At 38.1% G+C, this 27,043-nt stretch overlaps 1 protein-coding gene across 2 annotated transcripts; it reads left to right on the top strand.

The window, feature by feature from the left end:
- Positions 1–519: 519 nt before the first annotated feature.
- Positions 520–26,075, top strand: LHX8 (LIM homeobox 8). 2 transcript variants are annotated; one of them, XM_031465402.2, is made up of 9 exons: positions 520–757; positions 2,769–2,855; positions 3,259–3,420; positions 7,361–7,482; positions 9,510–9,730; positions 10,253–10,356; positions 14,961–15,056; positions 21,410–21,593; positions 25,407–26,075. In XM_031465402.2, the coding sequence occupies exons 1-9, from the start codon at positions 677–679 to the stop codon at positions 25,481–25,483; spliced, it is 1,134 nt and encodes a 377-aa protein (XP_031321262.2). In that variant the 5' UTR covers positions 520–676; the 3' UTR covers positions 25,484–26,075. The 2 variants fall into 2 exon arrangements, with proteins under 2 accessions (XP_031321262.2, XP_064349518.1); XM_064493448.1 differs by lacking the exon at positions 520–757 and adding an exon at positions 938–1,010 and having other exon boundaries at positions 25,407–25,483.
- The last annotated feature ends 968 nt before the right edge of the window (positions 26,076–27,043 follow it).

The following is a 27,043-nucleotide window of genomic DNA, read 5'->3' as shown; positions in this document are numbered from 1 at the left end:
CGCTAGATAAGACAGCCCCCAGGCTGCCAGGGAGCCGTCGCGGTCCTCAGCTAGACAGGAGAGCTACGCGTTTCAGGAGAATGACTAAAACATTCAAGTCACCCAGACCTCCGCTTCCCCTTCAGCTTGCTGCAGAAAGAGATGTAACCTGAATCTTTGTTTAGGTTTTGGTTGAGGAGCGAGAATTAAAAAGCCACGGTAAATGCAGAGAGCAGATTTTTTTTTTAAGTCAAAAGTTAACAGGCCATTCCCAATTTTTTTTTTCTTCTTTAATACTAAATCTGGAGTAAGTTGGCTTGTCCTGATAAAGATCTTAACTTGCAGAGAAGGCGGGTTTTAAGGAGGTGAGTCTGTTCTTCCAGGAAAAGACTTTCCCCGACACACCCTCTCTCTTCCCTCCCTTCATATAAGGTTCCACCCTCTGGAAAACAAAACTTTTTTTTTCTTTTCCTTTTCCTAGAGGGACAGACCTCAGTGAAGTTGGGAAAAGAACAGTCCATCAGAGTGGTTACGGCCACAGCGGCCTCTTCGGACGAAGACTTACTTGTAGCATTCTGACTCTTCTCGGTGTCAGCTTTTATTAGTGCGTGGGGCGGGGGAGGGGGGCCAGACCGGCAGACACGGACAGCCTCTGACCCTCTGGAGTTGGTATGTGATAAGCAGCCCTAGCAGTGCCATGTATTGGAAAAGCGATCAGATGTTTGTGTGTAAACTAGAAGAAAAGGACGTGCCGGAGCTGGCAGATCCCCCTGAGAAGGTGAGCGACCCGACCGACGCCTAGCCAGACCAGCTGAATCGCAGTTTCCTTGAAACGCGAGCTGTTTGGGCTCCTAAACGAGTCAGAAATTACCTGTAACGGCCTCATCTCCAAACCTGGCACTTTTTTTTTATTACGTAGTAGCGTTAGTCAGTAATCATTGCCTCCCCTCCCCACAAGCTCACTTAACCTGAGGCATGGAGACTGTAATTTGCGAGACGAAGCCTCGAGCCTAAGGCGCTCTCGGGTACATGTGAGTCGTGCTTTTGTTCTATTTGCGGTGGTGATCGTGGCGGTCGGGAGGTCCAGGGGGCTGTGGGGAGGGACAGAACAGAGGCGCTGCTCCTCTCGCCGGGCAGCCGGCGGACGCTTGCCGGCCCTGAGGAGCGCCTCCAGGCGCAGGGCGATCCGCGCTGTCGCGGCCCCACAGAGAAACAGAAGCAGATGTGGCTCGTGGAAGGCCTCTAAGATCCCAGGGCGGGCTAGGAGGGCTATTTTACTTAAAAAACCGAAAGAAACAAACCCTGGGGTTCGCGAGACACGCGAGACATCTAGTCACTTTCAGTAGATGGGGGAAAATTGACAAAACTCTCACCTCGCTCTGGAGGCAGGACCCGTGGGTGTGTCGCGTTTTAGGTTTGAAAATCATCTGTAGCTTGTTTGAGCTCCTCAGCGGGACCCGCACTGGGCACCGCTGACTTTGTCTTTGCGCCGACGCTGACGAGGAACACACAGCAAACCCGGGGCTCCTCTGCCTAAACTCTTTGTGTCCGCGAGGACGCCGCTTGCGTGCGGCGGCGCTGGGTCCAGCGTAGGGAGCGCACCGGAGGCTCAGGGTAGAGAGCCCCGGGGATCTAGAGGTTGGGGACAGTATCTTGCCTGGTGCTGCCGGATGGAGGGAGAGAGGGAGGTGAAGAGACAGAAGTGCAGAAGTGTGGGCCCATGGAGTTCCGGGACCCCGCCCCCCCCAAGCTAGAGTTTCCGTAAACCAAGGCAGAAAACGCCCAGAGCGGCTGCGTTTTCGTTTAAGAGCAAAAATCCCGTAAAGGCTTGGAAATACTTGAGAAATGCGCGTTGTTGCTTTAAAACATTTTGAACGAGGTTGGGTGAGGGTTTTTTTTTTTTTTTTTAACGACATAAATTAAATTCAGCTGGATATTTTCCATTATTCGACCCGCTTTTTGCGCTGGTTAAAAATAATCCTTTAGTAGCTCAAATGTTGACTTACTGAGCAATAAGTGGCAATTTACACCTTAAAGAAACGAGTATAAATCACTCGCAGCTCTAATTGCTGTAAGTTTACGAAAGAACTGCTGGCTCGGTTTAATCTGAAGCATTTTCATTCAAATTGTCATCGGAACAAACACCAGGCTTCTTAAATCCCGCTGTAATTAGCTTTCAAGTATCCTATTAAACCTCTTCACCTTTCGGCCTATCCAATTCAAAAAGCCTCCTTTTAAAAATATATATGTGTCTTGCTCTTTTAATTGAGGCTATTAAAGAAATCAAGTTTCTACCCCCACCCTCTCCTCAAATCCTCTTTTCTTCTCTCCCACTCCACCCCACCCCCATGCACCCCCTTTACCCCGGTGATCCCCGCTCCGCTGTGATTGACGTCTAAAAGAAAATGCTTTGTGCCGGGATGATTGTTATTAACTTGTTATCCCCGGTAGGGGGACGGGGAACCGACGTGCGCCGGTGAGCGCTGGCGACCCGAAGCCCCGAGAGCGCGGCAGCGCGCGGGGCGAGCCCTTGGTGCTCCCGCGGCCGCCTCGCCGCGCGCTACGGCTGCGCCGCCGCCGCCCGTGGACCTCAAGGGAGGCTGCGTCGCCGTCCGCTCGCACGCTGCGCCGGGGCCCAGACGCCCAGACGGCTGCACGCGCGGCCCGGCGCGCTGGGGGCCTTCATTAAGGCGCCCCGCGTGCGGAGGAGCCGAGGCTCTGGGCCGTACGTGCGGGCTCTGAACTTCTTGCCTCTGTTCCTTCCCACTTCCCCGCCCTCACCCGCTCAGTGCCTGGGGCTCATGTCGGAGGAGTGCGGGCGGCCTGCAGCCCTGGCGGCCGGGAGGACTCGGAAAGGCGCCGGGGAAGAGGGACTGGTGAGTGGGTAGGGACCCGGGTGCTGGCGAGACTGGCCGTGGGGAGGAGGCCCAGGACGAAGGGCTGCTGTCCCTGCGCTCTTTTCCGGACCCAAATGGCCCCTCGGAGAGCGGGTGGAGGTGGGGGGTCTGAGGAGGGGTGAGGTGGGAAGCTGAGCAGGTACAGCGGGCTGGGCAGAGCTGCGCGGCGTCCCCAGTCCTTTAGGTCAGGGGTCGGCAGACCGGGCGGGTGCGTGTTGTGAGCTTGTACCCGGGGGAGAGGGCGAGAGTCGAGACCTCAGGAACTGGGGGTGGTTTGGGGGAAGGGAGGGGAGGCGGTGAGGGATCCCCCGTGGGTCTGTGGGATGAGGAGAGAAGGAGGGGTCTAGAACCGCCTGAGTCCGCGCCTCGTGGCTTCCTGCAGGTGAGCCCCGAGGGAGTGGGGGACGAGGACTCGTGCTCCTCCTCGGCCCCGCTGTCTCCGTCGTCTTCGCCCCGGTCCATGGCCTCGGGCTCCGTCTGCCCACCTGGCAAGTGTGTGTGCAACAGCTGCGGCCTGGAGATCGTGGACAAGTACCTTCTCAAGGTAGGGCGGAGCTGCGAGGCCCAAGGGGAGCGGGGTTCCCCCGGAGCTCCGGGAAAAGAGAAAAGTTTATTTCCCCCCTCTTTTCCACTCAAGTTCTCGCTCAAGGTGGTAGGTTTTCTCATCACAACAGCCCCGTCGAGGGCAACTTATGCGGTAAGAAAGATTGGGAGAAGAAATCTTTAGTATCTCCCGTGTTGTTGCAAAACAGCTTGTGTGAGACACATCCTAGTCTAGAAGTGCGGATACCCCGGGTGGATGAACTGTAACCTGCCACCTACTTGTAGAGGAACTGAAGTGGGGAAACGTACCCATTCTGGAAACAGGGTCCTGCCTGATTATTTTCACCTAGTGGGTTATGGTCACCAACCCCCAATAGCACCCACACATCTGCCTGCTTATGAGGGTTCCAGGTCTGTATATGTTGACTGATTTCCCCTTTGCATTGTCTCCTTTGGTGAGAACCACTGTAACGTGCCTTAAAGGGTGTTTTCTAGACAGATATTTTTCACATAATCTTATGTTTATTTACAGTAACCTGAGGCTTTTCCAAAGTTAAAGTTCCTAGTAGCATCTAAATAAAAACGATTTTCAGAATCTTATTAAGGTTTTCCATTTCATGGTCACCCAATGATTTTTCTTTTATGTCTTCTTCCGTGCTTAGGGAAAAAATGGAAATTGATGTAAATTTAGACAAAAAAGAAAGAAAAAAATGCCTGGGATGAAGTACTTCAAGTAGTGATTTGAGAGTTGATTGTCTGTCTTAATTTGTTTTACTTCTCAAGATATTGTGGGGGAGTTTTGGAGTACAAAGTCTGGCAGGCCAGTTATCCATGTCATTGCATGATCATAGTCGCATGTGTCTTAATCCTAATACCGTGGGTTTGCAACTTCAATAGCTTTTTAAAACCACTATTTAAAATAATGATCTCTCCTACACTGAATTAGTAGCAAACCAGTTCACTTTCTATCCCTCCCTCCACACCCCTCCCAGGTTTTCAAAAGAATTCATTATGAAGAATATGAGTTCAAAAAGCAAGTTAGTGAGTTTCTTTAAATTTCTACCTCAACATACAAAACTATTTCACCTGTGAAGTTGGAACGATACCCGGTAGATACAACCTAGATAAAGCCCTAAAAGAAGTTTTGGTGAAAACATTTAAAAAGTGACTAAGTTCCTTAATTGGTGGTTGATGCTTAAAGCTGGCAAGTTAACATGGCTTTCTCTTTAATTCTGCATTCTTAAGATTCCCATTTCATTGTTTCTAGACCTGAGCCTTTTTGGGGTATATTTCAAAACCATCTTTTGTATCCAAAACTAGTTTCTTATTTTCAGTGAGCCTTCTCAATAATTAACATAATCTTTAAGAATGTTTCTGAATGGATCTGTAAGGTGTTTAACACTTCATAACAGAGAGGATAAAGGAAAAAGTTACTAAAAAGTGACTTTTAACATACCCTCTGAAATAGAAAAAATAGTTTCTAGTGTTCATCTTTATATGTTTAAAATATGTTTATATATTGTATATAATAATTTAAGTTATCTAAATGAGTTATATAAAGCTTTCCTTTGTAACAGGACTGAAGTCCTCTCAGTGAAGTCCTCTATGTACAATCTTAGTCTACCCTTGCTTATAAATTTTAATACATGTACAAGAAAGCTAATTCTTATTATGTAGAAAACCAGCTCTAATAAAAGTTTGACATTTTTGTGATTATATAAAAACTCTTGAGTTCTTAACTCTCCCCCCATTTTGAGTGTTTATTCCTCCAGATAAATTTGAACTCAATCTGAGTCATTGATTTAAAAAATAACTGTTAGATCTAGTAGAATATTTCAGGGTGTAACTATTTAATATAGAAAAACACCGTATCATGAGACAAGTAAAATGGAGTTAAAACAAAAAACTATGAGAGGAGTTAGATCCATCTATTTTTTTTAACTTTTTTTTTTAATTGAGGTGTAGTCAGTTTACAGTGTTGTGTCAATTTCTGGTGTACAACATAATCAGTCATACATATACATATACACATATATTCATTTTCATTATTACAAGGTTATTACAAGGTATTGAATATAGTTCCCTGTGCTATGTAGTATGAACTAGGCATCTATTTTATGTATAGTAAGATCCATCTATTGCCCCATCCAGTACTTCAGTGCTCTAGTCATTTTGAGTGATTTTTTTCTGGCTTGGTCCTATATATGCATACATACACAGATTGGATCAATACCAGCCATCATGGAAGGTTTGTTATCTTCACAGTTTTTTCTGTTCACCTTACTTTCCTCTCTGGAGAAGAAGTGAAATATGAAGGAATTTTTTTTTTCAGTAAACTTTGAGGAAAGGTGACAAACCAGGCATTACTCCTGGCTTTAGGGAGCTAGAGAGCGGCCATGAAGCCCGAGTCTATCCTTGCTTAAAAAAAAAAAAAAAAGAGTGTGGATAAGAGCTAAATACAGAGGGTCTTAAACAGGGAATACTAAAGGAAGCTCCTTGTACTTCTAAACTTCCACTTAATGGGGCCCATCTTAGGGAAAAATAGAAAGAAAATGCATCTTCAAGGACAGCTTTCACTATTATTCATTCCTTTAATTCTGATTTCCTCAGAGTTTTTCCTATTGTTTCTTTACTATTTCCTCTGCTTTCTCCTATGTGAACATGTAGCTCTTTTATAGCAATTTAAAATTTCACTAAAATATTACTCTCGTTAGTGCTTTGCAGAGAGGCACATAACTGTAATTAGAAGCCAGTGAAACTCTTTTTCAGCTTTGAAGTACGTTTTATATTTCATATCTCAGAAAAACATGTTGAACAGTAGTGCTAATATGATAGAATCATTGGACAGATCATCTTTATTATGAAATAGTGGAACCAAAGCTGTATTTCACAATTTCCCAGTTTTCCAATGTCCTAATTTCTATTTTAGGCATTGGATTGATTTGTAGAGCATAACTGGTGTTTTTGCCTCATTGCCATTCTTATACATGAGGTTTAAGTAAGCATTAATCTGGTTCTCAGTTCCATTTAACAAGAGCAAACTTTAGGAGCCTGCATTACAGGCAAATTCAATTCAGTACACACCTTCCTTCTTGAAGGCTAAAGTTGTGATGCTTATAGTGTGAATGCCAACTGTTTAAGGTGAGGGCGATTATGATTTGTTCCTTGAATTGAGAGTATTTCATGCCCCTACTTAGAATATAAAGTGCTGGTTTATGTCTTACTCCTTGAAGTATAAATGGCAAACAATACCTGGGTGCATTCTTAGAATCACTTAAAATGGATTTTTTTCCCTCCAGGAACCAAGTCATTAAAGTAGGGTTACCAATATTCCATGTTTTAATGCTGTTATTTAATGTTAGAAGGGAGCCAGGGCTTCTGCTATATCAACATTTAAGTCTACCTTAGCAGTTTCTATTTTGTAAGTGAAATGGATTGCCTGGCTTCTTTACAATGGTAAATATTTATCTTACAAAGCTTTTTCATTTTCCTTCTCACTTTAACTAGTGCACAGTTTATAATTATTTGGCCAAAAATTTAGATAGAGAAGGTATGTGGCTTGATTTCTTTAGCTACCATATTTCATGGTGGGAAGAATTTGGTCAAATTAAAAATAAAATACCAGTGTGTAGAACTTTAAAGTGACTAAATTTTTTCCTGTGTTTATAGAAGTTTGATTTAAAAAAAAAAAACTAAATTTTTCAGAGGTAATACAAAATATAGACTATGCTATTGTGATGTTCTGGTTGGGGTCTAAAAGACTATATATCTAATGTATATTTGCATAAATGATACCTTTTAGATGGAAGCTTTTATTCAGAACATGTGTTAAAATATTAAGGAACCAGCTTTTAAAATTGCCTGATGCATAAAACCAATGAAGGATACTCCTGAGTGTGGTGTTAGAAAGACTCCTCATTCTGCCCCTTTTTCCTTCACAGGTGAATGACCTGTGCTGGCACGTCCGATGTCTCTCCTGCAGTGTCTGCAGAACCTCCTTAGGAAGACATACCAGCTGTTATATTAAAGACAAGGACATTTTCTGCAAGCTTGATTATTTCAGGTACACTGTGAAGCTTTTTTTTTTTTTTTACTAAGTATATACTCCAAGAAATTATTATGAGAAAAGAATTTTGTAAATAGGCCCTCTTGTCCTGTTTCACTTGCTGAAGCTCACTTTTTCTTATGTAACATTTCAAAATGAGAATGCTTCATATTTTGAGGTATACTTTGTATTAAAACAATAAAATTAGTATGTTTATATGTTTCAGGGGCTAAATATACCAAAATTAATTTTAAATAAGTATTTCCACTTTGGCTAATGAAAGTTTTAGGTTTTAAAAACAGTGAATCTTCTTGGCTGTGCATAGGTATAAAGTATGAAATATAAAATGAATTATTGTGACAAAGCCCTTTGGAAAAAGTAGTAAGACAAAATGAAGTAATTATAGAAGAAAAAATTTAAGGTTTTGTTAAGGTTTTAACAGTTTACTGTAGAATAACTCCTAGTAATGTATCTATAAAATGCCAGCAGTTTGGAGAATATGATAAGACATTCATAAGAACTGACTGTTCCAGCACTGGAAATAAAACAAGTCTAATTACATATTCTGCCTAAAAGTCCTGTTTCTTTTGTCTATTCTTTGGTCTTTGTTTTGTGAGATTATATTTGCCTAGGATATTAAATGTAACATTTTCTCTGCATGGTCTCTTTATAATAGTTTAAATGTAAAGTTTCTTCTAGGATTGGAATTCAATTATTAGTGGATAGCTGTCTAGAATTTGAAATCATCCCTAAGTATGACTTTTTAAAATTATCATAGTTTAAAATTTGTACTTCCAAATGAAGAAGAATGTTCATTGTGAAATAGGGAGTTACTACTATATAATGAAGTTTGTTATACTAATTATGTAGTTTATACTCAATTTTAAAAACTGATTTCAGAGAGTTTAGTGATTGATTTCAATAAAATTGCTAGGTAATTTAAAGCACTTCATGAAACCAAGAGTCCTTTATTTTATAAAGTTGCAGAATTTTATAATTACCAAAAACATATTTCAGGTTTACTCTCATCAGGTTTACTCTCCATTTCCTCAAAAATCATAGCAATTTGCCTTCTCTTTTTAGGATATGCTAATCTTAATTTTTTAAAGGGTGCTTTAAAGCCCTTTGAAAGGTTTGGTTTCTGATACTTACTGAAAGTCTAGTTCTTCAGGATTTTTTTATACTTCATATTTTATTCTGAAATTTACTTTTAGGATTCAGTTGGCAATACCACTAAAGATATATTAATGATCAGACCCAGACACATATACGTATCTAGAGTGACGTGGACATGCCAGGCTGTGACTGCGATGGTGGCAGGGACATGCAGAGAGGGTCCAGTCACTGGGACTGAGAGAAGAAAGAAACCTTTATATCCAGAATTTCGTTAAGATTAACTTGCATTTAATGTCCAGATATGTCTGTAAAAGTTTTAGATAATATTTCCCCTCCTCCTGTAGATGGTAATGTAATAGCTTGCTCACCAAAGGAAACATTGCTGAGTTTTCTTTCCTCACCCTAGGGTGAACAAGTTCTGTCTAGTCGTTCTTTGATAATATCAATTTTAAATGTTTTAATTAAAAAATATTTAAAGCGTTTTCTAAGTATCTCAGCTTGGTTTTAAGATGTCACTGTGTATGTCTTCAGTGGTATGCCTTTGCACTTTCAGGTTTCAACCTGGAGTGTGTGTGTGTGTGTTTGTTATCTTGAGTCTCTAGGTAATTTATAAATGCATTGATATTTGATACCAGAAGGATATGGAAACTCGTGTTTCATTTATTTTTAAAAGAGAAAATGCTATCTTCCTTTAGTTAGAGTAACAATGAGAAGTTTTTGTTTTATAAACAGGTTTGAATTATGACTCTCTCTCAAGTCTTGACTGCTTACCATATTGACTTTTAAAAAGTAATTGATTCCTGTTTCATTTTCAAAAGATTTAAATACTTGGGTTAATCCAGTGGGTCTAATGTGTTAGTTTCATCTTGGAGTGATGAATATCTCACCAAGCATTAAAATCTTCACCTCCTGCCCTTCTATTTATGTAGAAGGTATGGAACTCGCTGCTCTCGTTGTGGGAGGCACATCCATTCTACTGACTGGGTCCGGAGGGCCAAGGGGAATGTCTATCACTTGGCGTGCTTTGCCTGCTTTTCTTGCAAAAGGCAACTTTCCACGGGAGAGGAGTTTGCTTTGGTGGAAGAGAAAGTTCTCTGCAGAGTACATTATGACTGCATGCTGGATAATTTAAAAAGAGAAGTGGAAAATGGTAAATATATACTTAAAATACTTTTGAGTCTTTTGGGACAGTGAATACAGGGATAAAAATGATTTTTCCTAAGGTCATCTTAATGCATTATTTTGTGCAGTGTAATTGTGGTGAAACTCATTAAGCCCTCTACTGTTAGTGATGGTCTCCATCTGTTTATTTACAAGAGGAGCCACGACATGTGTGTTAGCTTTGTGCCATATTCTCAGAAAGCAGCCTTGAGTGCAGTGTTCTGTTTTGCTTTTTGTAACCAGTAGTTTCCATGTATTTGCCTTTGTAAGGATGAACTGTAGACATGCACATCCAACTTTTTGCACTTTTGACTAGATATACAAGCCTACAAATGAAATATCGTTTCCACAGTATATTTCTAGTGTGTTTTAAGACTTTAGGGATTTGGCAACCTAGAAGATGAATACAGTTTCATACCAAACCAGGAGATGCAAGAAACCTATTATACTGTATGACTGATGAACCTATTTGAGTTAGAAACATGTATGGTGTGTTTCTTTTTAAATGCAGGTAATGGGATTAGTGTTGAAGGCGCCCTCCTCACAGAGCAAGATGTTAATCATCCAAAACCAGCAAAAAGAGCTCGGACCAGCTTTACAGCAGATCAGCTCCAGGTAGACATGACAATGAATTTATGATTTTTGAAGCCCCTCCCCACCAAACAAACAAACAAAAAAAACAAACTGAAATTAACAAAACCAGACAACAACAACAAAACAATCTCTATGCTGTCTAAAAACATTTTTATGTTTTCAAAAAGGTTAACCTGTCTTTTTGTGAGAACTAACTTGTTAAATGTATGAAAACATTTTCCTAAAATGTTTATCAGTATTTTGAGAGTCATAATATGATATGAGCTAGTCATTCAAGTTTGTTTCCCTGGGGTTTGTTGGTATTAACATCAAAGTGGAAACAAAATGTTGATCTGTCCTGACTGCCTGATAAAAATCGGTTTAACTCAGGTATTTACATTACATTCTAATTGTGATATAAGACAAAGAATTTTAGAACTCTTAACAGAAAGACATATAGTATGTGGGTCTGTGGGACACTAATGTGTTCATCTTTTTTTAACAAACCACATTTAATGGTCAAAACTATACATTTTTGAGTAGGAAAGAATTGAATATGCCTTCCAATAAACAGGAATCTATTGATTGACTCCAATCAAGTAGACCCCTTCTTGTTTTTAAAGATAGTAGAGGGAGTAATCCTATAATTTGTTGCTAAAGATTATGTCCCCTGAAAAGGGATGGCTCATTTTCAACTTAGTTGCCTTAAGTATAATTGTCATAAGTTCTATTTGTGCAAGTTGTTAAAAATAATGAAGTAATTACTCCTTGCTTTATATTTAAGTTTATACATATAAGGATTTTTTTCTTGCATTTTTTCAGATAAAGAAATCAGTTTTCCCAAAGATTAAGGCAATTGAGTTATTAAGGGGACTGAATTATTTGTTTTACATTAAGGTGAAATAACATTTGTTGAGCACCTACCATGTACTGCTGGGTGCTTTATACATAGTAGCCGTTTTAGCTCAGACTTTAAAGGACATTTACACAATATTAACAACTCAAAGTAATTTTTTGAAAAATCACATAATAATATTCTAAGACTTGTCAGTATTTAAGATGAATGCAGTAAAAGTGTTTCAAGAGAGAATTTTTATTTTGAGAACAAGAAAGGAGCCTTGATATGACACAAATAGTCCAAAGGAACTTAATGGCATTGGAAAGCAATCTAGCATTAAAATCTAGATCCATTCTGAAAAATTTCCAGGTGATTGTGCTGGATTTCTTAATTTAAGCATCAGCTACATGGTCAGTAAGTAAGAAGTGAAAGATAAGGCAATTGAAAGAAATGTCTGAATCTTGCTTTTCTGTAAGCCTCATTTGGTTGTAATAAAGATCACATAAAGCTCTAAGTTAGGAGGTGAGACTACCTATGGGAGACCTGGCAGCAAAATAGCTAGTAGCTAAAAGGTGTCTGAGTTAAGATAGAATGTCTAATATAAATACATTCTATTCTTAAAATGGGCTGTTTCCAGGAAAGTCTGGCTATAATTTTAATAGTCACAAGGCTGATCATTTTAGTTTGATATAAAAATTTAATAGTAAAAGGATAAGTGTGCAAATTTGAAACCACTTTAGGTAGATACAGTCTCATATAGGAAGATAGGTACAGATACTGACTAAATAGAAAGGGAATAATATTCGTGGAGGTCTTTGTACGCCAAGTCCTGTGCCAGCGTTTTCTCTACACTGTCTCTTTTATCTTACAATAATCCCATGATGTAGGTAGCCTCATCCAGGAAGTGCAGGGACTCCCCTCAAGGCAGACCACCAAGGGAATGACAGAGAAAAGATTTCGACCCTGCTCCTCAGATTTCTAGTCTTTTCATTTTTCTTGGCCTCCCGGGAGACCAAGAGTAGAACTGTGCCTTAACAAAACTCCACCTAATGGCAGTGGCAGCTAAAACGAGAGTGAGAATCTTGTAGATCACCTTATAGTTTTAAATTGCAAATTTGCATAAACAATTTAAGTCATGCATTATTATATGAAAATGTGATCTGATTCATAAGTTTAAAAACATTGTATCAGAATCATAGGTTTTTTAAAATGAGAGCAGAAATTATATACTTTCAAAACATGTTCTCATTTATTCAATATTTATTAGTATCTATCTATACCAGGAGTGGCTGAAACAAATGAGACACAATCCTTCTTCTCAAGAGGTTCTTTGTAGTTTAGGAATCTAAGATAGCTTGAATCATTATACTTTGCCAGAACATCTAATAAATCAGGCAATGTAGCTCATTGTCAAATTGTCCTAATTTTCAAAAAGCTGAATGTGTTCAAGTAGTGCTTGAATTCAGCAAAACAATAAAATATAGGTCAAGGAAGTCAAGGGTATTCATAGAGTACCTGCTCTGGACAGAGGAGAGTTAAAATGGGAGGAATAAACAAAATAATTTTCCCCAAAGCTTCTTTAGAAACTTATGGGAAGGAAAAATAGTTTAAGACTTACAAAGTAGAATATTATTTTATGTTGGCAAAAACATTTCAAATATTGTCTCATTTGTAGAAATTGTATTTAAGAAGTTACTGCCAGTGTTATGGTTTGTTTATTGTGGTTGGAAGCACCTGCTCAAGGATTATTAATGGTAAACATGCCAAGGTTAGCGCCTACTTTAATCTACTTTCAGATCAACTTGGTTGGCTGCTACCATGCAGACTCCTGACATTTCTGGTAGACTTCCTGCCCTTAAAATGATGTATCTACAGAAGCTTGCTCCTTGACCATGTTAAAAGAGCTCAGAAAAGGAGCAGGGTGGGTTCTGGCATCGTTAGTAACTGGAGAGTAATGAAACTAAGTCAAAATTAAGAGTTCTTTTGTGAGACTAAATACTGATAAACACATCTTACTTTTCCTTTAGCATATTCCAAGTTTTTCTTTATTCCTTGATGAGAAATTGCTTTAGTAAATGTCATTTGGTTCCATTATTAAATTGTGAATTTGAAATGCATTTGTGAAAAGCATGCTGTTTTTGTTTCATAAGTGATCAATAATGGCCTTACAAGCAAATCTTTAAATATCTGTTCAGCTTTTTCCCTTGAAAAATTAAAAAACAAAGACATAATTAATCTGCTCATTTTTTTTCCTTCTTGGAATGTTACTTGCTCAACTACATATAAACATACCTACATACATGAAGATATTAAAGTAACACATTTGGAGTAGGAAATGAAGTGAACTGGGTGAGGTTATGAACTTTCAGGCTGATTCTGCCCATTTTTAAAGCAAAAATACACATGGTTTTGTTTACAGTGATAGATGACAAGTATATAGTTGGACAAGAAGCCAGAAATACCTTATTCTAGAAGAGTCACTATCCGAGAGAACTTAACTGAATAAATTATATAATTTGTAACCTCATAAAGTTTCCTGGAGCAACATTGGTCTTTTTTTCCACATCATCTTCAGATTTTCCTCACGTTGTCAGAGTTATTCTGTCACAAACTCTTAAGCACATACCATGTGACAGGAAGGGGGATTAACTCGTGGGGATGTGAAGAATAAGACATTCCCTTTGCCTTCAAGAAGCTCGCTTTCTGCTGTGGGAAGCTAGACCTGCTAATGAATTATGTAGCTACCTCGTGACAAGTGCAGTGGCAGAAGATAGTATTACATGAGGAGTATGGCGGAGATTGCAGTCCATTTCGTCTGTTGGAAATGGCGTTGAGGTCAGGAGTACTTAACGTCTTTAGGTTACCCGCATTGCACGCCCACAGACATGCACCATCATGTTGAATGCCAGACTCCCCCCTCTCATTCTTTATAATACTTTCTTCATATTTTGTAATACTTCCCTCTGTTGACTTTTAAGTAGTAAAGTTCAAATATCCCACTTGATTCCAGTGATTCCCTTCTCTAAAGAATCCAAAGCCCTTGGCGTGTGCATTTATTCTGGTACTTCTCCCCCACCCCCTACCCTCACTCCACGCTTCTCTTTAGCTTGTGTTGTTGCTAATAACTGGCATGTCCATATCTTTCTCCCAGGAAGTTGAGACCAGATTCCAATCCAAAGGTTCATAGTAGATTCACCTGGGAGTTTTTCAATCTAGAAATGTCTAGGTCCTAGGAAATCCTTATTCAGTGAGCCAGTGGGTATCTTTTTAAGATCCCAGATACTCCTTTGCATAGAGCAAGTAGTAGAACAATTAATGAAGGAGTCAATACAATTAAGTGGAATCCATCTGTTGCACTGTCTACTATTTGCAGACTGATCATAAAAATTGTAGGGGCCTTGAACCTATTTAACTCAGTAGAGGTTGAAGATATGATTTTTGTATTTTTAAGTTTTTTAATGCTAGCAATTTTTAACAAAATGGAAAAAACAGCAAATAGACTTATACTATTATGCATTTTATTTGTGGGCTGTAAGAATGGAAGAAAAGGTGAGCTTATTTTTAACAGCATAGTTGAGAGACAAATTTTCACGTTGAAATTTTTTTTTAAGATTTCAACATAGTTTGTGTGTAAATTTACACAATATGCATTCTTTTTATTTATACATACTTCCTTATACTGATTTTTAAGTAATAAAATACAAGTATCCCATTTTCTTATGCATGTCTTATCTCTCTTGTCATCAAAATGCAGAAGACGGAGCTGCTTATTTTTAGCTATTTACTACCTGCATTTTTTAAAAAACAGGTTATGCAAGCACAGTTTGCTCAGGACAACAACCCAGATGCACAGACCCTCCAGAAACTGGCAGAAAGGACAGGCTTGAGCAGACGTGTGATACAGGTGATTATTTTAAGAGATGCTAAAAGTTTATTCTAGAACTTTATAACTGTGCATTGGTTTTCTTTTGTGAAGAAATGTCAAAGCATCAGTTTCCCATTTTAGGTCTCTTCTCACTAAATCAGTTCTTTTGAACCTGATAATTAGCCTGCTTGGGCTAGGCTGCCATTTGTTAAATGAATCTTTGCACGAGTTACTTCATTCATTGCTCACAGCAACCCTAGGATCCTTAGGCTAAAAAAGACAACTTTGATTCCTAGGTTGTTTCTGAGGCCAGAAATTTTTTCTGCTTTTCTATGATTGTGTATGCGAGTGAGTGTGTGTGTGTGTAGGGGATGCTGATGGTCTGTGTTAAAGATCCTGGTAGAAGGAGTGATGTGAAAGAAAACCAGGGAAGGATGAGTTAGAGCAAATGTGTTGAAAGATAAAATTTATGTTTGCAGATTGTAGGAGATGGGATAGTTGGAGCTGAACTTGGAGAGGCTTGTGAATGTAGAATTCTCTCCTGAGCAGGAAAAAGCTGTGATACTGTGACTTTAGGAAGAAAGGGCTGGTGAGAGTACATAAGAAGAATTAGTGTTGGGAGAAACTGATAGAGACAGGCACATTAGCTAGGATGCCCAGCAAAGTAGTGATTTTTTTTTTTTTGAATGAAAGATTCTTTAAATTCTATACAGCTTTATAATTTTCAAAAGTTTCACACACATGATTTCCTATAATCCATAATAACCCTTTTTTTCCCCTATACCCTTATATTGCCCCTACCCTTTTCCCTCTCCTTTCTGGTAACCACTAGTTTTTTCTCTAAATCTGTGAGTTTACGTCTTTTCTATTTTATTCACTAGTTTGTTGTGTTTTTTAGATTCTACATATAAGCAATATCATACAGTATTTGTCTTTCTCTGACTTACTTCACTTAGCATAATGCTGTTCAAGTCCATCCATGTTGCTGCAGATGGCAAAATTTCATTCTTTTCTACGGATGAGTAGTATTCCATTGTGAGTGTGTGTTTGTGTGTGTGTGTGTGTGTGTGTGTGTATCTCACATATTCTTTATCCATTCATCTGTTGATGGACACTTAGGTTGCTTCCATACCTTGGCAATTGTAGATAATGGTGCTATGAATGTTGATCTTTTTGAGTTAGTCTTTTTTGTTTTTCTCAGGTACATAACCAGGCATGGAATTGTTGGGTCAAGTGGTAGCTCTATTTTTAGCTTTTTGAGAAACTGCCATATTGTTTTCCACAGTGGCTGCCCCAAGTTACATTCTCACTAACAAAGTAGTGATTTTTTGAAAAGAGACTTAAGTGAGGTAATGGCCTAGAATTCATTGGGAAACCTTTTAATGACTAAACATTGATGGCAGGTTCTGGATGCTAGAGAAACAAGAAAAAGACCTGGATGCTATAGTGGGGAAGCAGAGAGAAATCAAAGATGACACTTAAATTTGAAGTCAGAATATCCACGGAAATGGTGATATTGACAGGAGTGCTAAAGTTTTTAAAACAAAAAAAGCTGGGAGGGAGGTGAATTCCCTTCTGGTTCTGCTGATCGTGCAATGATGATGGCAAGTGAGTATGTAAACAGATGTTTTAAAGGATGAGCAGGGCTCAGATCCAATGCCATGAAATTGGGTAAGATGCTTTGGAAAGAGATTATGAACAGTAAAAAGTGAAGAATGGGCTTAACGGAGAGAGCAAGGTAAGGGGTGCTGTTTGAATTAGTTACAACCAGAATCAAGGAATGAATTTGGCATAGAAGCATCCTGGAGGCCCAAGGATTGAGGTGGGTTCAAGATGGAGGTGGTCAGCTGTGTCAGGATCTTATATTTCCCTCAGATTAGGGAATTGGAAAATAATTTTAAATAACACTTAAGGTTAAAAAGAGGAATTAATAATGCAAGTAATTAACTATCGAGATGAAGTTCGATGGCAGAAACGTTAAGTACAACACTGCACATAGAATGTTTTATTTCTTAAATTAGGTGGTTGGTAAGCAGGTGTTTATTCTTCAGCTTGTTCCTAGTAAGCCCGAAGTATTTCATAGTTTAAAAAAATCATCTGTACCAAGAAGCCAGTGGAAAAGACCTGATGGTACTGCAGCTTCTCTAAAGACCCAGATTCCCAGTGGATTTGGTTGAGTGCAGTGTAATGAGGTTCTCTGAGGAGGCAAGTCCCATGACCTCAGTACTTTTCAAAAGTCCAGGGTATTGTGTTTATTTCCGAGTGCTGCATTTTAGAAAGGGACTAACAAGGAACCATTGTGAAAAGAGTGCTCCCTTTAGAGAGAGGTTAAGGTTGTGAAAGTCTAGAAATAATGTGCTGGTATTAATGGCAAGAGGGATATTTATCTGGAGAAAAGATTAGGAGGTGGTAGGGGAAGGAATACTACAAACCGAGTAGATGTCTTTAAATATACGTGAAAGGCTGTCCTGCCGACAGCAGGACCAGGTCTCTGCAAGGGGATGACAGAAGAAACCGATTTTACTCACAATGAAGAATCTTCTCAGTATCCAAGGCTGCAAAACTGGCATGGGCTCCCACTGGGGTAGTGAGTTTCCTGGAAGTGACGCTTCCTTTGCTGAGGTAGTTCAGATGCAATGCCCTGAGGGTTCCCTCTAATCTAAGGCACTATACTTCAATGACAGTGGCTGCTGCAGCTAAGTCAGATTCATGATTATTAGGTTTTAGATTATTTTGAAGTTGGAAGCAAATGAAAATGGAGGATTTTCTGAGAGCTTTTCTTATTATTTGAAGAAGTAAGGACCCCAGACAGATATCTGTCTTGTGATTTCCAGGTATTTAGGTCACCAGTATTACGAGCAAGTTAACTTGATTCCAAGCACTAAAACTAGGAGAATATATTGTTGGATAGTGGTGGCTTTTAATATGTGAAAATTGAATTTAAATATTCTTGATAAGACAGCAAAGGAAGGAATGCTAGCATGCATATATAAAGTGTGTGAATATATATATGTGTATACAATTCAGATATATAGTCCTTCACAGTATTTTTGAGGAATTAATTACTGCGATCTCAAATGGTTGTCATAACCTCTTTCTTGAGCCTACTTTCTAGCATTGAGCACACTTTAGAAAAATTAGAGATTTGATTACTAGGCCTTGATTATAATTTGCAACCTAGGTTACCCAAAGATTAGGTAGAAACAGTGGTCTGACACACGGAGATAATCTCACCTTTACCAGTTAAAGTCTGCTTAGTGAGACATAATAGAGCAGATCATCACTGAACTGAAATCACAGAATAAAGATGGATGATTTTACTTTTAACTCTCTGCATCCAGATACAGCCATTGTTCACCTATCCTTACAGAGAGGTGAATTATGAGTTGTGTATCTTATGGAAACAAGATAAAACATTGCTATTTCTTTCGATCAGTGTGCCAGGAATTCTCTTTCTATATTAAGATCTACATCAGTTTTACTGCTGCACATACTGAGCATAGCACGGTTTATTCTGTTTATTTCCAGTTTTTCGCTATCATAAAAATGCTTCAGTGAACATTTTGTATACACCTTGCATATTTGTTCAGTAGTTCCCATAGGATAAATTTCTAGAAGTAGGATTGTTGCATCAAAAGATAAAACATTTTTTAGGGCCTTTAACTGATAATACAAAAACCACCTTGCAGAAAGGTCATAACCAGTTTATTCTGCTTCGTATGAAATTTCCCTCTCCCCAGGGCATGCACGTCTTTAAAACTATCATTCTTCTACATCCTTTTCAATTTGGTAGTCAGAAAATTGTTTTCATTTGTATTTCTTTTATTATCAATAAACCTAACATGTTTGCTTATTTTGTAATTTTAAATTGTTTTTAGCTCACTTTTCTATTGGATTATTTCCTTTCTCTCCACTTACTGCTTTTTATTCTGTTTATCATGTTAAACGCTCATGGTTCATCAATTTCCTTTTCATTTATTTTTTTTCACATAGAACTTTTACATGGTTCATCAATTTCCTTTTCATTTATTTTTTCCACATAGAACGTCTATATTTTTGTTGAATAACAAAATCAAATCTCTCAACATTTTTCTTCTCGTAACTTTGGCCCTTTTTATGCTTCCCTACCTGAAGAGTATACCGTGTTGGTTTTTGTTCCTTAAACACTTACTTACACCTAAACTTTAATTTATCTGGAATTGACTTTTGGTTACATATTGTAAGGTAGATATCTTTCTATTTTTTTTCCTCCCAAATAATTAGTCAGCTTTCTCTAAGTCAGTATTTCCCGGTTATTTAAAGTTCCATCTTTTTCATACATTAAATTCTCGTATTTGGTTCTTTGGGTGTTTTAAGAGATTCCTTTTATGCGTTAGTCTTTTCTTTTGCAGAATGTCTACATGACCTACTTTCAGCTTATGTATCTCACAGTTTAAAACCCAAAAATGTTTCCAGTATGTTGCTCAGAAGAAAATTTAATTCTTGTCAGAAGTTTACAAACCAGGAGGAGGAAATTTTAAGTCAGTGAAGAGAGTCAAAAGGACTTGTATTTGAATCCTGAAGCTAGGCAGCCCTCATGTCAGAAGTTACTTTCTGACATCTGGAATCCTTAACTGTATTTTGCTGTGCAAGTTACATTACACTTTGTTCTCAAACCTCTCTCTGCTTAATTACCTGTTATCTTTCCAAGGAGCTATTTGAATTGGCATTAAGGTAGTTAATCTATTGTTCATGTCATGCCTTCATATTTATTGACAAAGTTTGGGATTAAAAAAAGTAACTGAATAGGTTCTATCCAATATGTATGTATGTAATTTATTGGAAACAAGATACTTTGAAGAGACTCTGGGAATCCTAGTGCCATCTATATTGGGTTATATGCAGTGCTCTGGGGTGCATGTCTTCAGGAGCTTTCCTCAGGGAAAAGGCAGGTGGCAGCAGTCCCCGCTTACAAGTTGGAGAAAGTGTATGTCTTTTTGGCTGTGTGGGTGACAGCAGTGGCACCTGTTGTTAAGAGAACTGTGACTGAAGGCTTTGGGTATGGTCTCTGTGTAGGTATCTAAGAGTCCAACATTCCAGAAGTTAGGGGAGAAGGCTGGGACTTCTCACTTCTTTTCCTTGATCAGTGCCTAAGTTTGTTCCTGAAATACTCCTCCGGTGCAACCTCTCAGCCACCTGCTGAAAGCTGCATACCCCATTACATTATTAGTTTTTATTGCTTTGTTTTTAATCCTGAGTTTATACTTTGCAGCCTTCTGTTTTTGAGTCCCAAGGGCAAGGTGTGTCTTTGAAATCAGGTCAGCTTTTTTCATCTAAATCTTTTTTACAGCTTCCTTCTGTTTCACATTATTCCGGCCTGATTCCCTTGTGCCATCAAGTAACTACCTGTCAGCCCTGGGCCAACTTATGCCCTTAGCCTTATGCCCTGATCCCCAAATGTTCTTATCCTAATTTCCTTAAAGATTTTACCCCTCCACTTCTCTCTCTTCTTATGACAAAATTGTTTGGAGTGATAGCAAATCAATGCTATTGTATTTTAATAGAGTAACAGTTTGTAGGCAAGTTTTATCTAGGAGCAGGGAGTTCAAATGCAGGTAGCTTAGTTACTGGAAGCATCCTGGGCAGTCTAGCCTTCCTTACGCTGACCTGCCTGTCCAACTGTGCTTACCCAAAATTGGCTTCCTTTATTTCTGCAATAGAGTGGACAACAGGGTGGTTAGCTCTTTACATTTTGTGAACTTTTCCACCAGTGGATGTGTTTGTATTTTATCCTGCTTAAATATCACTAGTTGTTTCTTATTGTAAGCCTGACCTTAACTTGTTTCTTTAAGAATAACCTATGTATTCACCAAGAGAAATTGAACTCAGCAGGTTAAAATGTGACTGGAATAACTGAATCAAGAGGTTTGTAGAAAGCTTTAAGTTCTCAGTAGGAATTTTAGTCATTTGAAAAAGGATTTAAAGTAAGTCCAGCAGGTGTCTGAGAATACATTTAGTCGTTTATTTATTTATTTTTTAAATTTCTGACTGAAAGGTCTTTTCCTGTTTTCTTCCTCATCCCAAATGCCATTAGTAAAACCAAGGAAACTTTTTTGGAGTTCTTGAATCCCTTCCCCATTTTTATTTTGGAAGATGCTGGTTTAGTATAGAATCAGGTGTTAAGTAAATCACCACATAGTTATTATCTGGACAAAGAAAATGTGCAAAGATTGTGCAAGATAATTATGCAAAAATGTTTTTCTTGTGTCCAGAGGATTTTTTTGGGGAAAAAAAAAAAGCTTATTTAAAGGTTTATACTGTGCTTATATGGTAGAGTAATTGAGGTTGCATTCCTTGTTAAATCGAGCTGATAATGTGACGTAGCTGCATTGCTTTTTCCCTCCCTCCCTCAGGTGTGGTTTCAGAACTGTAGAGCACGTCACAAGAAACACGTCAGTCCTAACCACTCCTCCTCTGCCCCAGTCACAGCAGTCCCGCCCTCCAGGCTGTCACCACCCATGCTAGAAGAAATGGCTTATTCCGCCTATGTGCCCCAAGATGGGACGATGTTAACTGCGCTGCATAGTTATATGGATGGTAGGTATCCTAATATTTAACAGCTGTCTCCCAAGCAATCAATTACTGGTAACTTCTAATAGTATATGATTGATAAGATTCACATTTTGAAATATTACCTCAGTAGCAGCTGAAAAATACTGTGGGGAGTGCAGTAGGGAGCAGAACTACCCAACATTCTTACTTCCGTGATTACCTTTTAAGGGGCAAGTTTAACACTCACCTCACAGCTAAAATGCAAATGTGATAATAACTCATAGTGCTTGATTTTTAGGAAAACATTTTTTTGTTGTTTAATCTAATCATATTTAAACAACTTATTTTCCTATGGTCACAGAAAGTATTCACACTCAGATTTTTAAATTGGGGTTTGCTGAATTTTGTGTTAAAGAAGCTTTTTTTATTGAAGCAAAACATACATACAGAAAAGTACACACATAAGTATTCAGCTTGATGAATTCACAATGGGAGCATATGCATGTAAATGCCACCCAGACAAAGCAGTAGAACATAATTAGCACCCAGAAGCTTTCCTGATATCTCCTGCCAATCATTGTCTTCTTCCTCCAAGGTAACATTGCCTTGACTTTGAAAATCATGTCTTCGTTTTCCCTATTTTGTACTTTATATAAATCAAAACATACAGAATGTATTCTTGTGTCTCACTTCTCTCAACTACAGTGTTTATGAGATTCTTCTGTCTTGTGGCAAGAATCAGTGATTTGTTTGTTTTCATTGTTACACGGAATTCCACTGTAGGAAAATATACCACAGTCCACTTCAGGGTTGATAGGCATTTGTGTTTTTTCCAGTTTGGGCTTTTATGTATATACTGCTGTGGACTTTCTTGTGCATGCCTTTTAGTTCACACTTCTATTTGGTATATACCCAGGAGTGGAACATTGGGTCCTGGCTACACATACACTAAACTTTAGTTGATTCTGCCAAAAAGTTTCCCATGGTTGTTGAACCAGTTGACCCGCGGACCAGCAGCACATGAGAGTTCAAGGTGCTCACATCCTCGCTAATACATGGGATGGTGTGACTACTTAATTTAGCCAGTTTGATGGCCGTCTAGTGCTGTCTCATTGTTTTCATTTGCCTTTGCCTCATGGCTGCTGAGATTGAGCATTTTTTCGTTGGGCATTTGCATATCATTTTTTTGAAGAGCCTATTTATAGTTTTTGTTTGTTGGTCTATTGGCTTCCTTTTTTTTTTTTTTTTTTTTTTGGTTTGCTTTAGTTCTGGCTATATTCTGCATATAAATAAGTTTTTGAGGATTATATGTGTTGCAAATATCTCCTATTCAGTGGGTTGCCTTTTTTTCCTCTCTTAAGGGTACATTTTGTTGAGCATAAGTTCCTAATTTTAATGTAGTTCATCTCATCAGTTTTTTCTTCTTGGGGAGTGCTTTTTTTGTGACCTGTTCAAGAAATTGTTTCTACTCAAAGGTAATAAAGATATCCCTCCTATGTTACCTTCTAGAAACTTTGTTGTGCCTTTGACATTTAGATTTACAGTCTATCTGGAATTGAATTTTGTATGTGATGTGAAATAGGGAGCAAAATTTTTTTTTATGTTTATGAAGGTACCAGTTTCCCAGCTGCTTGACTGCACCACATTTGTCAGAAATCAAGGGTCCAAATAATGTATGTCATTTTCTGTACCCTCTCTTCTGTTTTATTGGTCTCTTTATTTTTGTATCAATACCCACCTGTTTTAATTATGCTAAGCCCATAATTCTTGATATCCAATAGTACAAGTCTTCTTACTTTGTTGTTGTTCACGTTTGTATTGCTTATTCTTGACCCTCTGCATTTCCATAAATTTTTCCATCAAAAAAAAGGAAAAGAAAAACAGTTGAGATTTTGATATAATCTGTTAGATCGATTTGTAGGAAACTGCCACTTAGTAATATTGTCTTTGATACTATGATCTTGGTCTGTCTTTCTATTTACTTAAGTCATCTTCAAATACTCTCTTCTATTCCAGAGTTTTCTGTTTAGTAACTTGCACATCTTTTGTTAGGTTTATTCATGAGTGTTTGTTTTGATGCAATTGTAAGTGGTTTCTCTTCTGTATGTGGAAATCTAGGTTGGCAGCCTGGCAGCTGTGTTCTTTAAGCACTTTGGTGATACGAATAATGTTGTCTTCTAGCTTCCAGGGTTTCTTTTTAGTATATAGATAGTTAATTACCTTGATATCACTTAACTGCTGAAGTCAGCTGTTGACCTTATTCTTGCTTCTTTGAAAGTGAATGTCTTTTTTCCCGAGCGTTTCTCTTTGGGTTCGGTTTTTAGTTTTATTATAAGGTGCCTTGATAGGCGTCTTGACTGTGTAGCTTGATGTATTTCATTATGGAAAAGGATCAGCTTTGTCTCTTCAAATATTGTTTCTGCCCTTATTGAAAAAATTCTTATTTTCCAGCCTTTTGCCCTTCCACATTTTCAGTCTTGATATTTTATTCTCACAAAACTTTTCCAGTTCACCAATTCTCTATGCTGTAAAACTCATCCACTGAGTTCTGAATTTCAGTTATTATGTTTTCAGTTTTAGAATTTCCATTTCATTCTTTTATATAGTTTCCACTTCTATGCTGGAATTATCTATTTTATCACTTTATTCCTTAATAAATTTGTTATATTAAAGTTTGTATTTAATAACTCCAACATCTGGATCTTTTGTGGGTCTGTTCTATTGTTTTTTTTCTTTTTTGTTTCAGCCGAGTCATGTCTTCTTATTTGCCTTGTTATTTTTTACTGAACTCCAAATGTAGGATATGAAAAGTTAGAAATAATTTGAGGCTCTGGATGAGATCTCCCACCAGAAAGGATTTAATTTTGCCTGTGGCAGGCATTTTTCAGGGGAAGATCAAGTTAATCCAATCAGGCATTGGTCCTAACAAGGGCTGGTATATTTCTGGGTCATTACTCCTTGGATTTAACCCTTTGGGATCCCTAAAAAAGCCTGTGCTTTGTTTTTGTTGTTTTAAGCTAGAGCTTCTCTTCAGTGTTCTTCACCCCCAGCCAAAGTCTAACTCTTGAAAACTCTGCTAAACTCAGCCTCTCAGACATTCCTTTTCTTTTAAAATTGTTAATAAACTTGTGGAGGAAAATTAGCCTTGTTTTATTTCCCTCCTCCTCTGGAATCTGACTTTGAAGATTCTCCCTACCTTGGTATCTTTCAGATGCCTTCAAACAGATTAAAAAAAAAATGTTTCCAGCTTTCTTAGTTGCTCTCAGAGGGAAGTTTGGTTTGAAGCAACACAGTCCTTACTGAGAATGGAAACTTCATTTTAAGGTTCAGTTAAAGAAAAATCAACCTGTACCGTAGTTGCCCTTTACTTACACTAGGACTAAAAAGGTGTGTGTTCACGTGAATGACTGTGGTGTTGCCTGAGTCAGATGTGTTTTGATGTATGTTTAAGCAAGAGGCAGTTAAGCATTCACAAGTGAGAACTGGTGGTGGGGGTCATCCTCTACAGGCACCTTCATATGAGAGCTAGCAACATCTCTTCAGACAAAGCTCACGTGTGTCTCTAGCTGCAGGTAAAGTGCAGTGAATGGGGTATGGACGGAGGACATTAAAGTGCCAAAATCTTGTGGCCCCAAATAAAGATTCTGGGGTAAACCATCCCTGGATTCTCATTTAATACTTCATTCACTATGCTGAATAAGCTAATGTTCCTGCTGAGGTCAGTGGAACTAGTGTAGCTTGGTGCCCTCGGCTGTGATAAGTAATGAAAGAACATTGACTTGGATTATTTTTGTCTGTTTTTAAATCAGTTTTATTTACCCTACAAAACTGATCCACAAATCTCTTTCTATTTTGTAGCTCATTCACCAACAACTCTTGGACTCCAGCCCTTGTTACCCCATTCAATGACACAACTGCCAATAAGTCATACCTAATTCCTTTTTTTTTTCAGGGATAGAAATGATTAAGGATATAAACTTGTCATTTACTATGTATAAAATACCATTGAAAAGATATTAATGTTAATTTTTTATTTAACACCCAAAGCATTTCCAACATCACTTTGCTGCCCAGGTATGTATCTCTAGTTGGCCTGCAAGACACTTTTATTGATTCTTCATTTTTTTTGTAAAGCTTATGTTTACAAGAAGAAAACAAATCAAAACCTTTTTTTTAATTGTATGGAAATGGTTCACTCAAGTGTGTATCTGTTAATTTATTTGTCATCAAAAGAGCACTTTGCCTAAAAGAAAGGACTGACAAGTGTGCAAAATGTTTACAATCCTTTGTGAAATTGTAGTTTATCATTAGTTTGTATCTGTAAGTTATTGTTATAAATATGACCTGTATTTTTTGTTATATACAACTTTATACTTTGAAGCTTGTATCTGTGAATTTGCAACTGAAATTTATTTTGCCAATGTTTTCTGAATGAACTGAATAAAGCTTCTGTTGTAGCATGCCATGCAAACACATTATTGTGTTTGTGGTTGATGAACTATGGCTGTACATAACACTATAGTTTAAAAAGCCCACCAATATAAGTTTATTAAACATTTTCCATTCTTGTGAAAGTTTCAACCAATTTATCCTTTTTGTGTGTGTGTGTTTTCAGCAGTAAGTTGACTTTAGTCTCTTTCAAACATAATTCTTAATTCTAAAAAGTCATTCTGTTTTGAGCTGTGTTGTGAGTACATTTTAATGGAAAACTTGTTTGTGGATGATTGCATTTAAGAAAAGAATACATGAAAATCTCTAATTTGGCAAATTGTCTCTTTTGAACTAGCTAATAAAATTAATGTGAAAGAAAAGGCAGAGCACTTTTCAAAAATGACCTTTTTGGGGTGTCCCAGGTCAGAAATAAAATGTAAGCAATAAGAATATATTCCTTCAAGGTTGAAAAAGGAGAGCTAGAAGTATTTGGGGTTTGTGATCAACATTTCTAGAGCAGAGACTCTTTACTTTTTCTTCCTAGTGAACCCTCTTTAGGGATTGTGATTCTGAGAGCTGAAATCTAAACCTCAGGACTTTACCCTATGTAGCAGTGGACACTTGTCTCGGAATTACAAAAGTAAGTAGTGCCACCCTCACTTATTTTTGGGTTTAAAGAACTTAATCCGTACGCACTTCTTGTCTTTCATATACCAATCAGAAAAAGAAAAAGGTGGTGAGAAAAAAATATTAAGAATCTTAAATTTGAGTCTTTGTTTAACTTGGTGGATTCACATCTGGCTGAGGACTGGAAGTAATAGTGGAGTATTTGTAATTCTATTCTAGCAATCATAAATGCAACCAGAAAGCAATCATGTGGATGTCAGTAACTTACTATCTGCCTCAAACCAGAAGCAACAAACCTAAGTTTCACTAGGGGAGAAAAGAGCAGAAACATTTTATCTTATTTTTTTAAAACTTGCTACTCCAGTTAGAATCCTTTTGGCCAGAAATAAACATAGCCAATAGTCACTCTATCTGATCTTGTGAAATGGATGCCAATC

The sequence above is a fragment of the Camelus dromedarius genome, chromosome 14 (genome assembly GCF_036321535.1).
Source record: "Camelus dromedarius isolate mCamDro1 chromosome 14, mCamDro1.pat, whole genome shotgun sequence".
In the NCBI taxonomy this organism is placed as follows: Eukaryota; Metazoa; Chordata; class Mammalia; order Artiodactyla; family Camelidae; genus Camelus; species Camelus dromedarius.
This window is presented reverse-complemented; position numbering and strand designations above follow the sequence as displayed.

Bases quoted from the DNA above. Each gene is read 5' to 3' on its own strand.
- LHX8 (XM_031465402.2), top strand. From the start codon at position 677: ATGTATTGGAAAAGCGATCAGATGTTTGTGTGTAAACTAGAAGAAAAG. The intron at 3,421-7,360 runs GTAGGGCGGAGC...TTTCCTTCACAG, and splicing joins TGGACAAGTACCTTCTCAAG to GTGAATGACCTGTGCTGGCA. The intron at 21,594-25,406 runs GTAGGTATCCTA...TCTATTTTGTAG, and splicing joins GCTGCATAGTTATATGGATG to CTCATTCACCAACAACTCTT.